This window comes from Pseudopipra pipra, chromosome 4 (assembly GCF_036250125.1).
Source record: "Pseudopipra pipra isolate bDixPip1 chromosome 4, bDixPip1.hap1, whole genome shotgun sequence".
In the NCBI taxonomy this organism is placed as follows: domain Eukaryota; kingdom Metazoa; phylum Chordata; class Aves; order Passeriformes; family Pipridae; genus Pseudopipra; species Pseudopipra pipra.
In genome coordinates, this window is record NC_087552.1 from 62,355,774 (window position 1) to 62,372,269 (window position 16,496).

Consider the following 16,496-nt stretch of genomic DNA (forward strand, 5'->3'; position numbering starts at 1 on the left):
TATCTGACAATGAAGGGAAGGGCTGACTTACAGTCTTCCCCCAAGTTATCCGAGGAAGAGGATGATTACGAGACCATAAGTTCTTCCACTCTGCAGGCCATCCATGCTTTAAGAATTCTTCCTGCCAAACCTCTTCAAGAATCTGAATATGCAGGTAACTTCTGTCTGTGGAAAGTGAGAAAAACCTAGACATATGTAGGAGCAGTACAGACTTAGGGTTTTCAGTGTGGATATCTTTTAGAATTAAATGGTTCAACTGAAATATAACACTGGTAGGCAGAAATAGAGAAGAGTTTTGTCTGCATCTTCAAATTCAAAAGTTACCCTTATTTCCATTAGATTATGTTAAATTAATAATTACACACTGTTTTTTTAATTTTAATATTACCCTCATGGGAGAAACTCTATTATCCCATTCCACCTTGAATGTGCAAAAAACCTGACTGATAAAACTCACAACTGTTTCAGAAAAGCTCACTGCTATTTAAGCCTAGAAATTTTTAAGATGGAAAACATATTAAAGAACACATGAAACTTCCCTCCAGATGATAATTTGCAGATGAAGAAATGTACCCTTTTAAAGGTGTTCTCTGCTGCTTTCAGTAACTGTAATAGCTATTGCTTTATGTTTATTTCTCAGGCATTCTTAACCTTGCAAGATAGCTTCATTAATCCCCTTTTGGTTTACTAAAATGCCCAAACAAATTTAAATGCCCTAACATACAGAGCTAATTAATATCCTGTTTATGGATGTGAAATATCATCATAGCTATCCATTGCTCAAAGCCATTACAAACAATTTCTGGAGGTTTTAAATCATTAAAAAACTGGAGGGAAATCCTAGATGAGGAAGAATAGAAACCAGAAACCAAAGAAATCTGAAAATACAGGATCAATATATTATGAAAGCTTGCTCCAGTTCACATCAAAGTCAGCAAAGATTTATCTACTGATTCTTTGTGGGAGTTTGTTTGATGTCTAAACAAATAGATGGCTTTTAAAGTGAGTAAATTTACCAGTGTCTGAGCAGATTACAATCAGTCTGAACATCCAGATATCCTACATTATGTTCCAAAGACTAATTTGCACATTTTATTTGGAAATCTGAATTCCAAATACTGTTTTTGTCTTAGTTAGTAGTAAAAACTTTCAGTCAGCAGTCAGCATCTTATGTTGCTTATGTAAGACTGTCCTGAAATACCCAAAAGATGCAATTTTTGTTTTGTGAATTCAGATAAAACACATTAAATAAAAAGCTGCTTTTCTCCTGTAATCACAGTTAAGGTTAAATGTCTGCCTTAACTGTGTACCACCTTATGAAGGCTTTTTTTTTAACCACAGTGAGGAGTTAAGCATGAAGCTCTTATGAGGGTCATGCTTATGTCCTAATGCAGCTGCTAAAATGACATTTACATTTTGAAAAGGAAAATTTAAAATGCTATAAAAATGGCAAGACCTGATCTGAAAAGCATATTTTGAACATTAAAACCTCTTCTTCTTAAAACCTCACAGTACCGAATTACTCAGGCTTGATTTTTCTTCCTCTTTTACAGATAAACGTTGTTTAAGGCCTTCAGGTTCCACTTCCCCAATGAGCGAGCACCCATCTCAGCCCCCTCAACACTCAACTGTAAGTATAGATACTAAACCTTATTCACAAACAGATTTCCCCTTTTCTTTAATATTCTTTAAAGTTAAGTGCAGTCTATTTAAAGTCTTAGCCATATAAAATTCACTCGCACAAGGGCACACACATTCCTGTGAGCCGTTCCTGTTTCACTTTGCACTGATGCCTTCACCACTGACTTCACTTGTTGGCTGCAGGGATCCTCTAAAGTATTAGAGGCATCCCAGTCAGGAGCACCAACCCTTCTACTAGACAGAGTTTTAAGGGTGATGACTAACATCACATCTTTACTTTGTTTTATTAACAGATTCACACATCTGTTCCGGAGGGGCAGAGAGTGCCATGTGTTAGAGGTAAAATAAAAAAATCTACCCATTTCTGCAAATAGAAATAGAAATAGTTACTTCCATATTTATCTTTTGTACACAGGAAGAGACTGCAGATGATAGAATAGACAGGGTTTTCAGAACAGCAGCTGCTTTTCCAAATAATCATACTGCAAATTTTGCAATACTGTTTCAACTATCTAACATCAAAGTAATTATTTACTAGAAGGAGATATGTTTTATCTCAGGAGCTCCCTGTTCCTCAAGGGGTAGGAAAAAGCAGCCAATCAATTTAAAAATCAGATTTTCCTTTTCCTATATTATAAGGACATAAGGGGACAGGGGGAAGCCTATGTCTCCCGAATTCCTCCACCAAAGGCTGCAAGATTCCTGCTAAGCTTTACTTCACCTCCTCATGATCTCATGTTTTTTCATTCCCTATGCTTCTCAGACATTTCATCTGAATATATTGTAAAGGATAACCCAATAACAATTTTTAAGTAGCAATATCAACTTTAGCAATTCCTACTAGGTTTACATCCTAGGGTAGTTATTTACAAAGGCTGTCTGACAATGTTCACCTACTAAGCACATGTTAATTGTGTGCTACATCACCTAGAATATATTTTTTCTCTGCTGCTTTACCTTTAACTGCAAATTTGCTTCAAAATCAAATGTACCTTTACTTTTTGTTCTGTTTTGTTTCTTGTGGTGAAATCACAGACAGATTGCTATCTTATTCTTCAAGAATCTACTAAAGTGTCCAAATATTAAATACTCTGATTGATGGTTTTACTCAATCATAACATTATTTTTAAAGTAGTTTCTATACACTTTTTTATATTTCATATACTTTGATGTAGCAGTACATCATGAGGTCAACCACTGAAGGATTAAATATCTGATTAGCTTTGAAAAGGAATATTTTTTTCTTTTACCATTTTCAAACCTTTGAGCCGTAAGCTAAATATTGTCAAAAGGACTGCAACTGCCAAGCCAAGAAAATATGATCCTTTCTGTGTTTGCTTCAACAGTTGATTTTTAGAAAGTAAGTATTGCAATTGATCAGCCAGAAAAATAACTCAAAGATTTCCATATAAAACAGAATTTGCTTTTTTTCCCTTCTATTTCATACTATAATGCAAAACATAGATCCAAATAATTCCTACAGTTTATGAGAAAGTAAACACTACAAAGTTTGAAAATTAAAGATTAGATTGACTCTTGTGTGCAAATCTTGGTGTAGATTAAAAAACATCTGAAGTAAGATAAATTCCAGTAAGCCAGCTTCAAAACCTGCAGAAATCAGTAAACAAGGACAGTTTGCCAGTTTATCTAAAACTCTGAATTCCACCAGGATTTAGTAGGTTGGATTTACATGCTTGTCTGCCTCCATGTGATGTGTGCTGATGTTAAGATGAACCAAAGCCAGTGCAGGCACACAAATTAAACTCTGTAGTTTTAGAATGCAACTTATAAGTATTTTTAATACATCCTGAGCAATAGTGCTTATAGAGGATGCTATTATTTTTAGATAATGACTAAACATATCTTAGTCTTAATGAATAAACATATCTTAATGTTTATTCTCATGCCCAGTGCTATAAAGAGGCCTTGCCACAAGATGGCATAAACAGCACAGAAGAATTTTTGTCAGAGTATTTTCTAGAATTGTTAAACACTTAAGGTACCATTATTTTAGTTAGACCAAATTGTTATGGTTTACTTAAAGGAGAGCTTGAGATATATTGCATCTCCTTTACATTAGTTAGGATTTCAGCAAGTAAAACTTAGGAGAATATTTTCAATATCAAAATCTAATGAAAATATAGTACAAATATTTTTTATTAGCAAGACATTAATTTAAATAATCAGACATATTTTGGTAAATTTGAAAACAAAAAAGTATATTTACTTTAATTGTTTTTCAATATTTTTATTAATTTCTATAGAAAAATTAAGACAGACAAAAAATGCATCCCAAATCTGATAAGCATATAAAGTCTCTGCACAATAATTAAACAATAATTAAATTTACAATACCTGAATAAATATCACCCTCAAATATTTCATTCTGAAAGCCAGAGCAAAGAGTTCTGGAGGTAGAGCTGGGGGAGTGCAAGGAATGGGACTGGACTGTCAGTAATAATAACAATAACAGAATAAAGCTATAACTTAATTTGTGAATTATGTAAGTAGCACCCTACTAACAATTATTAATAATTATTTTTAGGGGGAAGAATGAAAATACAGGGACACCAGGTAAGCAGAATCTCTCATCAATTAAAATTTTTATAGGTCATTTTGCCATTTAATAGATTTTTAAAAGCAGGCTGCCATTTTGCTGGCACTAACTAAAGGATAAGAGAACTCATATCTGCAGTCCTACATTATCTTTCTTACTTGCATTCGTGGTTTATGTAGGTGTCTTTTATTCCTCAGTGATTTTAAAATGGCATGCTAAAGCATGATATTTTGTGCTGTAGAGCACACAAACCCCTTGACTCTTAACATGGGCATGTCTACTTAATCTAACTTCTTCACATTTCTCTCTAGTCAACCAAGGAAAAAAGTTTACAGGGATTTTTGTTTCCTCTTTTCCAGGAACCTGTGCCTCCCCCACGGTAAGATCACATAAGAGATTTCCTGCCTTCGATCCCTGGGGAACTCAGTGCCAAGGAATGCTCACATCCATCTGTACTGCCCATGATAATTAGGTGACTGGAAGTGAGCCAGCATTCTTTTACTGCCTGGCACTTTTTGGACTCTTACAGGTTCTGATGTGAAATTAGGGAGAACAAAACATGAGCTGTAAGTGTTTGTAAGGAGGATCTCAGGCCTGCATTTTCATAATCAATTTGGCTCTGCCTACAGACAAATCAAAAACCTAGAAATCTTGAATCTGGTTCAACCTACATATAAATTGCTAGGGGAAAAAATCTTGCATCAATTTGATTGGTGCCTTAGGCTCTGTTCACTGTGATAATATTGACTTCATTCCCTCTTAAATCATTCTGCCAATGTTTTTTGCTACAAATCTAAATCATGTCCATAGAAATCAACTGGAATATTTCCACTTACTCCCACAGAAGGTGGAACAAGCTCTATTCCACAAATATATTTTACTATGATATGCCCACAAAGAAAAAATTAATTGCTTCTTGATCTTTTCAACTTCAAAAAATAACTGCTACAATTAAAACATCCTTCCAAAAGGTCATCTAGGACTTACCAGCTTATTCCTCCATGCCTACACTGACTGCCCCAAAACGTATAAAGAATTTTAAAATATGATTATGTTCAGATAACATGTTCAGATTTTACTTTAAAAATGTGAAATAGCATAAAAGGGCAGTGTAACTTCACAAACTCAAAATTATAAAAGTGCAAAAATAAGAACATTCTCAATTCATTATTCTACAATATTTCACTGTTTATTTCTTTTTGTATTATGGTGGCCAGTCCCTCCCCAGGAGCCCACAACTGAAGGGCAGTTCTGACAGGTACCATGGATGCACCTCCAGTTTTATCCAGCCAGCCTCTTTGTGCTACAGCTTCCAACCAGAGTTGGGCTGTGGCTGCCTGGTCTCAGAGCATGGGCTGAGTGTGCCCACATCTGGCAGAAAACACTAGACCCATGTTATCTGTGAGTTTTCTGGGATGAAGAGCATTTTGTCCTCTCTGTCTGAAACTGCAGTGTGTTCTCTGGCTGGACCATATACACAGGCCTACCCACCCAGAAATATCCACTCTGGAAAGCTGTAAGTGATTGGCACACACTGATGAGGCACACAAAAGCGGTATTAAATGGCACATAACACAGCACAGAATTGTCTTACAAATGTAGAATATTATCCAATATTACTATTGCTATTGAAGGGCCCTAAGGAGCTCCTGGATCTGAGCTTGGCTCAGCAAAATACATTGAAATGCTCTCAGAAAATTCTAGTCTCTTACTTCTAGAGCTTGAACTTACAACACAGTCCCTCCACCTCCTCTATTCTGTAATAGTTCTTCAAATTCTCCTTTGACTTCTCTAGGCCTCCAAACACACTGCCAAAGCAGTATCAGCCACTTCCTCCAGAGCCAAGGATAAGCAGCCAATTCTTTCACAAGAGGAACACGCTCAGCCAAGCTCCCACCTTTCCAATATCAGCAAAAGTCTCAAGGTATGGTGCATTCCTCATCCTCGTTCCCTAAGAATCAAAACACTCTCCCTGGTCAAACCGCAAGACTTTACTTCCATTGCACCTCTGCTTTTACTTAAGAAATTATTCTTTAGACAGCTGTGAATAATTAAGAGAAGTGGTATTTAGTGTAATGTGACACTGGCATTTTTTTAAGAAAAAAACTGACAAAATAACAGTAAAGGAGTAGAAAAGTAGGCAGAACTTTCAAGAATACTTTGTTTAAGGTTTGTCCTATTTTTTTCTTAATAACATTTACAGGTCTTGCAACCACTTTTAAGCAGAAAAATTCTACTTATTTAGCACAGTTGGTGAATCAAGTGATGGGGAAATACACTGACTGCATCAGAGATATAGGAATACATTCCACATCCCAAGGATGCGACATTCAGCAAAACAAATTACTTCTCTGTAGGCAAAATCTGGCTTCAGCCCATGAAGCCAACAAATTCAGACTATGATTCGTTTCTTGCCCTCTCTGTCTTGCACTCCTGTCATACAATGCCCGTGGTCATTCAGGATCCTGACGTGGCAGTGAGGATGAGTTCTGCCAAGTCCTGAAGAACAAGTTGCTTGTGTCCAGCTGTATGACCAAGCATATGCATATGTCAGGTTTTGAGTCTGGTTGCTCTTTTCGCAAAACTTGTACCTGGTGGGATGAGCACGTACATACACTGCTCACTGTCATGTAACCAGGTGTGCATGTGGTCTTGCACCGTGACCAAAATGCACGTTCTTAACAGGGGATGGTGCTCAGACACATGCTGGGAAGGGGAATGACACAATTCCAGGGCCCACAGGGTATAACGCTCAAATGGATACTGACAAAGACCTATTGCAGCCAGAAGCTGTGTCAATCCTGTCCATCCTTCCTTAAATGATTTCAATTTTATTTCATCAGGATGGAATTTTGCTTCATTTTACAGAGGTGACTACAAATCCCTTGGAGGGAAAATAAGCTTACAAACCAAGGAAATAATCTTTTGCTTAAAGTTAAGCATGTACTTAATGAGTGAGCTCTAAGTATCGTTCTTGGGTCGGGTTTTTTCCTGAATGGTGCCTAAATTTTTTCACTGATTATGTTCCAAAAGCTGTTGGTTGCTGAGACATTTTATTAATGTGAAGTAGCTTCATATTCAATGCAAGATCTGACATGGAGCTGCAAAGTTCCAAATCCCATGACTGATCCCCTCCCTCAGTAAAGCAGCACACAGATCGAAAGCTTTGTGAGAAATGTTATAATATATGTTGTCAGCAGACATCAGTATGCAGAGCACTTGGATTTGAAAGGTCCTATTATAAAGCCAAATTCTGTAATATAAATACATGTCATGTCTATTGCAGTAGGGGTTTTAATCATATGAGTAAGAAAGGAGTGGCACAGCATAAGACCACACATGATATGGGGAAGGCAACTGACAAATTTCCCACAGGATCACTTCACTCAAAATATTTGTCCACCAACTTCAGTCCAGTTACAGCTTTGTAAGGAGAAAACATACACATGAGCTGCAGTGTGAAGGAGTTCAATGATACAGCCGGTATCTACCAGACTGTAAGCAAAGCTGTCAAACCACAGATGTGATTTAGGAGTGCAAGTTCTGTTTTTCAACAAGATTTGGAGGACTTCTAAAATTTAACACGTCATTATTTATACACGCTATAAATAGCTTCATTAAAAAATAGGTATGTGCAGGATCCTGGAATACATCTTAGAAGCTTTGGTGTGATTTAAACTTTTACATGCCTGTGGTAAGCAGGCCGTGCAAGTGGCATGTCTGTTCAAGGCAGAGGCCAGCCCTGGAAGCACACCTTTAATATCAGTAAACTTTGCCATGCACCCAGTGGCCTGAATATGGGCTTTCACACATGAAGTAATGGCCCTGGAGACCAAGCTAACAAATTGCAGAAGCTAACATAAAAGCAACTATCCAAATGCAAAACAGTTCCTCTCCTTTCCCCTAGCCTTCCTGAAACTGCCTGAACAGATCATTCCCAAACTTCTTGCCTCTCTATCCCTCCATGCTGATTGATATTTTCTGCACAGACATGATGAAGAGACCCCTTCTCACAGCTGAAAAATAGCTCTCAGGGTTTTCTGTACCAGATCTTCCTTCCGTGTTCCCTCTGATTGATTTAGCAGAATAACTCACTGTCATATCTTCTCAGTCCAGGAGATAGGCTAAACAGGGCCTGAATCACAGGGCTTTTCAAAAACTACTAGATGCTTATCCACATCTTATGTTGCTAAATAACTTGTAAAATCTGGTCCTCTGTCTCTTTTATTATGAGATACGTGATGTTAAAAAGCATGAGTGTTCACCATAACCAAAACATCTAACAAAAGATGTCAGAATCAATACTTGTCCATTATTGGAGGGAGAATATTTCCTTCCCAGGAAAGGATGATACTCCTGTTGATCAGCCACATCAGAAGAAGGCAGAAAAATACCTAAACAATTACTTGATTCAGGACCATGAAGAACATTCTCCATTCCTCTTCCCCTGGTTTTCACCTCCTTCCTTCTACACTTTTCATTCTGCCTCTGTGTTTCATTTTTGAAACTCTTCAGTCTTCAAGGAACTTACCTCTCTATATAGCTAACTCTAAAGTGTGTAATAAGACCTTTTGCCATGAGATGAATAGTGTTAAGAAAGCTGATACTTCTCTCTCTTATTCCCTTCCTCCAAAACCTTCTCCTGCAAATAATTTATGTAAAAAAAAAACCAGCCTCTGAACTTCTATAGCAGTAACAAAATCCTTCCCTTGCCAAGGGTTGTTAGTTTTCAGTGATAATGTAATCAAAGTATTTAAGTACTCAAAGTGATTTTTATTTTATAATAATTTATTTTATTTTATGATAATTAAAATTTTTGCATATTATTCTTTTTTTTCCAGACATTTATCTGTTAAAGAACTAAATGAAGTAAGTATTCATCTTTGTATATATCAGGACCATAAAAACCATATACATTCCATGGCTACACAGCATCTCTTGTAATAGTATGTTATGTAAAAGAACTAGTAGAATTACATTAGCTTTGAATCATAAAATGTCTATCTTTAACACGTGTTGCCTTTCAGTACTGCTCCCTTCTGAATGGCAGGTAAGTTCCCGAAGTTGTTTCCTGAAATAAAAACATAGATATAGTGCAAACTCCCCTTCCCAACTATCCACATAAAAGCATGTCTCATAACTGCCAGAGGCTGTGGATGCTTATGAACAGTGAGCAGTAGGAGAGACATTCTCCTTCAGACAAACATAGATTCCACATAGATTTTTAAAAGCAGAAGACTGAAATTATAAGGTCATTAGAGGAGTGTAATAGCGCTAATGTAAAATAAATACCTCAAAAATAGGATGACCCTTTTCAATAAGAGAAACAAAAAGAGACAAATTTTATATCCAGATTTAACAATGCCTGTTATCCCTCAGCTCCATTTCCCCTCTCCTCCCCCACTCCTTCCCCAGGGCCAAGCTCCACTGCCAGGCTCCAGGCACCACGGAGGCATTTCTGCTCCCAGTGCACTCCTGAAGCAGTGGCTCTGAGTTCCCCTCTCTGACAAGCTAGAAGGGCTCTTCCCTCCCTCTCTACACCTCCCAGCTGACCCCTTATCTCCCAGCACGTGCAGTCCCACCTCCAGTGACCCCCACACCAGCTGGCTCTGTCTAAGGGGCAGAAGCCAAGAGGCAATGCTGGGAATGCAGTTATAGGCATCTATAAAGCAGAAAGCAGTAACTTTTACACAGAGACTAGTAAAGGCAAGTGATTTTTTTTTATTACTTTTTTCAGATCCCTGTCTCTGTAAAAAAAGATTTTAACAAGTTCCTTCACTTTCTACCCAGACTAAGGAAGTGAAGCAGAGGAAATGGGTTTAGCAATAAGGGAGTTTAGTTATGACAAGTGGTTTTCCCTAAAACTTATTAAGAGATACAGTCCCTACAATCATGCAGTGTTGAAGATTGTTTGTAAAATTCAGAGATAGGTTATAACTTATGGCATCTTGTGCTTCTTACTGAGTGTTTTATTTACTGCACTAACATGTTCCTACTGAATTGGTTTTGATTTTTTTTCTCATTGCAAAGAAACAGAAGAAAGGAATCTCTATACTAGTTAAGTCCAACAGTAGGCTGTAGCACAGATCTATAGACTAGTCTAGCTCTAACTTTCATATCCATTGAGTTTTCCTTCTCCACAGTTCTGACTTGGAGGCTGCCCCAAACCTCACTCCTCTCGTGGTCAGAAATTCCTTTAGTTTGAAAGATGGTTACAAAAACATGGTTTGATAACAATATTGTAATTAACACTTTAATCTGTTGCCGAGAAAGATAATATTTTGAAACAAAAAGCTTTGTCTTGTCCTAGATACTGACTCACTACAAATATGAAAACACTCCCAAGTACAATAAATATCTTACACCTCTAATTAACATTTCTGTCTAGGCACTGTACAGTTGCACAAATACTGCAGCTCTTAACAGGCTCTTAGGTTGGCTGCTTCTTAAAGGAAAAATACTGTGTGTCTCCTGGCATGGAAAAGATAAAATATTCATCATTTCCCATTCATATAGATCTGAACATTTAAATAGTTTTGATGCAACATGGAGGAGGAGAAGAGCGGGTCCTTATCACGATTTCAGACACTGAACAGCAGGTCAATAGGTTTGAGAGAAGGAGTGCCCTTCACCAGAACCAGTCTACAGGAAAAAAGGGTGCAGAGGAGCGTCTTGAAATTGGAAAGGACAAATGCAAAATCCTGCCCCAGAATGAACTAAACCCCTGGGAAACAGCTCTGCTCAGAAGGACCCAGGGACCAAAGGCTGAGCATGAGCCACTGGCATGTCCTTGGTGGCCACAAAGGCCAACAACATGTCAAGCTGTATCAACAGAAGCATAGACAAGAGATCAAGGGAAGGGACTACTCCCTTTTACTCAGTCAGTCCCTAGACAACAGCTGGAGTACTGCACAAGGCTGAAGCTGACAGAGAGGAGAGGGTCAGCAGAGGGTCACCAGTGCAGCACCTGCCCTGTGAAATGAGGTTGATGGGGCTGGCCTCCCTTCACCTAGAGAGGGGGCAGCTCTTGGGGAACCCAATAGCAGCAAGCCAGTTGCTGAAGAGATGATTATAAAGAAGGCAGAGCATGGCACTTTGCGGAAGGCACAATGGAAGTACAAGAGGCAATGATCTTGAAATGATGGTTTCAACCAGAAATAAGGAAGAAAAATTAAATATGAGGGTATTGGTACAGGTTTCCCAGAGAGGCTGTGAAATCACCATATGTTCTGGGAGGTTTGCAATACCCAGCTGGTCAAAGGTCTGAGACCACAGGTCTCATGTCCCAGTTCACCATGCTTTAAGCAGAAGCTTGGGCTAGAGCTGAATGAGACTTTGAATTCCTAAGTAATGGATAAACATTACTGGGAAAGCAACTTACATAGAAGGCTCAAAGTGCAACATCTACAGAGTCAACAATTCTCTTAAATATTTATGTTTTATAGTCTTACATGTATCAAATTAACAAACAAAATAATTACTATTCCCATGTAATCAAAATAATATAGAAATAGTGTGAAAGTTTATGAGTCAAACTCTGGTCTTTAGAAACCTGTGTATCATTCACTTATATGTTACATAATATGAAGGATTAAGACTCTCCACACAGTGATTTTGAATGAAGTATCTGCCATGACAGTAAAAATAATTGTACTGTCTGCACTGTACAGTCAGAGTCTGAAAAGAAATTACTGATTTTACTCTTTGGATAGTGTCTCTCCAGTCAATTAAGACCAAGGAAGGAAAACCACATTTTAAGTTAAACTGGTGTACAATAGTCATCATGAATTGGTGATCATTGCAACAAACCATATGTTCACTTACACCTCTAAAAAATTCAGTTCTCATTGTCACCAGTGGACTGACATAAGCATTCAGCCTGGGTTTTTGACAAACTGAAATAGAGTTGGGTTTATTGGGGTAAATTAAAGTCACTAATCCAAAGAAAAATATTTACTATGTTATCATTTCATACAGGCACCTGGAAGAGAGCAAGGTCAGTATTTAATATATAATAATAATTTGATGTCTTTCTTTCATATTTCAAAACTGAAATAGTCTATCATTAAAATTCCAACTGAAGCAAGATCTGCTGGGAACAGAGAGATTTAGAGAGACCTCAATAGTTGTGGAAAATGCAGCAGAAAAAAGGAACTTAACTTGGACTTAGCTACAGCTATGTGGGGAACCAGGGTATCACATTTTTTCTAAGAAAATAACTTAAGGTTTTGGGAAAAATAAGTGTGTTGGAGACTAAAAAACCAAGAGAAGAATATCCAAAAGAGATCTGCACAGAGGACATCACTCTTCTCCATCTTGCTGCTCTCCCATAATTTGAGGGTGAGAATTTTGAAACAAAAGGTTTTTTTATTAAACAGCTTAAGCTGTTTATCTGTGTGTCTGTGAAGGTCCATGTGTGCATGTGTGTTTATGTATGCGTGCATGAAGGTCCATGAAAAACATTACTCCAAAATACTTGGAAGGTAGATACAGGTTACGTGACTTTTATGCTGTTTACAGTTCGTGTTAATGAGTTCATCATTTCCTCTGGCATTTCCTTTTGTGGATTAAGGCACTGTTTCCTGATTTTCAGCAAGAAATAGTATTGACTGCATTAATAAATTCAATGCCTATTCTGTTCTATAAAAAGGATTTATGAACCCTCCACATACCTCTAGTTCAGCACTCTACATTATTTACTATTATGTTCAGCCATATTTGGCATCAGTAAACCCTGTAATGTTCCCCATGTAACACTCACTACTAGGATAAATGTTTCCCACCAAAATCATTAGCTGACTCATTCAAGCCAGATTGATTGCAGCCTTTTAAGTTTTTCTATTGAACTGCTTCACCCTCATTTATGAATGTAGTTAATTTATTTCACAGTAGTTGCTAGATACTGTCAGTTACACTTAAGAGGAAATAATAAGTTCTTATCGTTTTTACTAATAGTTACAAGTTTGGGGAAGAAACCTGAAGTATCTTTTCAAGCACAACAGCATCATCCTGAAGTCAGGTAGGAATATAAGAATTTCATGAGTTTGTACTAGATGGTTCAAGGACTAAATATTCTGCCCTAGAAAATTATGCCTCACTATGCAGTAACAGCAAGATGATATCACTTTCTGATGCCATGCAGTGGTATATTATATTTTGCCTTGATGCATGACAAGAACCATCTTTGGGAATTGCTTTCAAGCTATTGTAATTGCATAGCCAATTTTTATCTTTGATAGCATGCTGCTGTATTACATTTCTGTTCCTATTTCTGTGATATGGTGTTAAATATACCGTATAAAGAAGCTCTGCTATCTCAAGCCTCAGAATTTTCTCTCCTACTCATTTTCTATTTTTATTTACAAAGGATACATACCTGGCCTTTCAAAGGCCAATTATTGTTCCATAGAAATTTGCCACAGTTAGTCCTATTTTTCTTTTCTAACCCACACAAATCTCTTTTCTAAATGTGTTTTTAAATCTATATTCTCCTAAAATAACAACAAACCAAAAGTATAGCTGACAGCATAGGAAGTATATGAATCATTTGACATCTTTCCTAGACAAATACAGAATCTCATATCTAGCCTTTTTTACAATGATGGCATTCCTCAAGATAAAAGTATTGTCTGGAGTAAATGCAACAGTATTTGTCACCCTTAGTATTCTGTTTCTTCTGGTATGGTACCAGTGGCTCCGTTATATGAAGTTATTTGGTCGATGCTCTTCCCAGTGTAACTGTTCCAATTAATAGCACAACAAAATACCAGCTGGGCACTCAGCAGAGGCCTAGAAAATCAGAACAGGCAGGGAACAACAGTTCCCTGGGTCTTCCTGTAGAGGGACTGGAAACATCAGGTGAAATTAGAAGGGAACAAAAGTAAATTGTGCTTCACTACACATGCAGTTAAAATGTGGACCTCTTATCAAATACTCTTCTGGAGAGTAAAAAAAAATGTATATAACTTCAAAAAGTGGCTGGTGAAATTAAGGGAAGAGAAATCTAGCAAAAGACACTAAATACAAAATTACCACCCAAAACCTGTGAAGGTCCAAAGCTGACATGAGTAGAGGAAAGGGTATTCTGGGGAAGCACAGCTATGCATTGCCCTCTAATTTGACTCTTACACTGCCACTAAAAAAAATATTTTTCTGATGATGCCTTCATTCAATGCTTTTTCCTAGCCCTCAATGTACATGGAGCCCTAAAACCAATTGCAGCTCAGGTAAGAACCAGAGATGGCTTTGAAAACCAAACTAAATGTGGAGAAATAAGATTAAGAAACAGATTTTGGTTGCTACGCATGTATATCTGCACTGAGGATTTTCAAAGCACTGAGTTAGTGCAAAGGGATTATTAAATAAAGGAAGCAGACAACAAATAAAACAATGGCACAGTCGATAGCAGCACAGAAACAAGCACTTACTTGCTATTACCCTATGCCTGGTTCAAGCAAAGAAATACCCAACCTACACTGCAAGTGTTAAACCATTGCAGACCCCCACACCCAGAACAGGAGAGGGATTTGGAGGACAATGGAGAGAGGAAGAGAACTCAAATTGCTTGGGAGTACAAAGAAAGGGCATGCTGTGAGCACAACCTTCTCTGCTTTTCCAGGCAGAGATGCAATCAGCTGGGCTAAATGGAAGCTAGAGATGTTTGGAACATCATAGATCAGCTACTATGGGGTAAATGCTTTTGTGTAAACAAATAAACCACTCTGAAGAAATTGCTTTAGATTTATCCCAGATTCCTAAAGGCAAGGACATGTAAGTGCCATTATCAGGCAGGTCTATCAAATTATGGTTGGAAATAGGACTTCCCCTGGACTCTGTGGCTTTACCTAAGGGAACACACTGGAAGCCAACATTAACATTGATTGCTGGGGTGCTCTGCCAAGAAACTGCCTGTGGTATGACTTCCCCAGGAACCAAGGCCATGTCTCTCTGCTCATTTTCCCTGGACTTCTTAAGACTGTCAGAAGTGAATCCAGCACACAGGAGTAGTTTCACTAGATTCATAAGCAAAATCTCTATAAGCTTGAAGACAATACTTCTTGTTAGTTTTTTGCTGTCATATCATAGTGTATCTGTTATTCACTAACCCCTCTACCTAATTTTAGAAAAATATGGTCTCATTAGTATTTAACCCAAAATTGCTATGTGGCTCATCCCTACCTTTTAATATACCTACACCTGCTTTAAAAAGTACTTTCATAAACCCAAAAGAGACCAAAAAAACAACTCAGCATGTACTTACATACTTTTGAAGAACAAGGCAAATTTGATTATGAATTTGTGAAAGCACAAGAAAACACTTATTCTGTTTTGTAAATATTATTTCTTTTTGCAGAACATCATAAAAAATGCTACAAAGGAAATTCCATATATTTATCTTTCACAAACAGATTGGTTAGTAAAGAGGTGTATCTGTACCTTACATGGAATACTTAGAAATAACATGACCTTGGTCTTTCTGATTTTTTGAATGTCATTCAGCCAAGTTAGCTCATGCTGTATCTCCATTCCTCAAAAACAGAGTTCATGACTTGGAAGACCCAGGGGCTTTGGGGACTGAGGATCTATAAGAATCATCCACGCTGGTGTCTTCCTGCTGTCCTTGATTACATAGCATACTTTAACTCTCCTGTAACTGCCTCTGCAAATACCATTTTCTATCAAAAAACCAAACCTCTAAGCTGTGCCAGGAACCTATGAACTGCATAATGTGAACTTATGGTAAAAGCAAATACCATCAGGAAGAACATATGGACGGTATTATTTGTTCAGATCAAGCAGAATTCAACTTAACTTTGGTCACTGCCATGCTAAACAAGCCCACCTCCCCCAGCTCTGTTTCACAGGTCCCAGCTCCCAGATTCTGGTGGGCTCCCTCCACTGAGCTTGTGCTAGCTGAGCACCCCTTCTTGTGCTAGGGGTGCAATCACACACATTCTCCTCTGGATACTTACTAAAAGTCATTCTTTACATAATTCACAAAGCTCATTTAGATCTCTGTTTGCTGCTGCCACTTCAGACACTTCCTACCATCACTAGTGGGGCTCTTTGGGAGCTCTCTGGAACAGCACAGTATCTTTTTCCCTCTGTCACTGCCTTGCTCTCCTGAAGCAACAGGGAGAGTACAAGTAGCCTTTCCCTCTGGTACCCTACAATTGTCTTTTATGTCCATATTTGTATTAAAAAATATTTCAAGACTTAATTTTATTAAATTTATACTAATATCCTTTTTTTTACTCCTATATAAGAACATGAGTCTTAGGTTCATGGTTGGACTTGA

The 16,496-nt window shown here is 37.7% G+C and overlaps 1 protein-coding gene across 1 annotated transcript in view; it reads left to right on the forward strand.

Moving 5' to 3' along the window:
* CLNK (cytokine dependent hematopoietic cell linker) overlaps positions 1-16,496 on the forward strand; it is a 27,442-nt gene continuing 10,946 nt past the window's right edge. The window contains exons 1-10 of the mRNA XM_064653229.1: positions 1-154; positions 1,554-1,630; positions 1,935-1,980; positions 4,187-4,215; positions 4,558-4,577; positions 5,994-6,122; positions 9,040-9,067; positions 12,176-12,194; positions 13,154-13,217; positions 14,384-14,424. Of these exons, the coding sequence (XP_064509299.1) occupies positions 10-154; positions 1,554-1,630; positions 1,935-1,980; positions 4,187-4,215; positions 4,558-4,577; positions 5,994-6,122; positions 9,040-9,067; positions 12,176-12,194; positions 13,154-13,217; positions 14,384-14,424 (598 nt within the window). The 5' untranslated portion in view covers positions 1-9. The remainder of the gene's footprint in view (positions 155-1,553; positions 1,631-1,934; positions 1,981-4,186; positions 4,216-4,557; positions 4,578-5,993; positions 6,123-9,039; positions 9,068-12,175; positions 12,195-13,153; positions 13,218-14,383; positions 14,425-16,496) is intronic.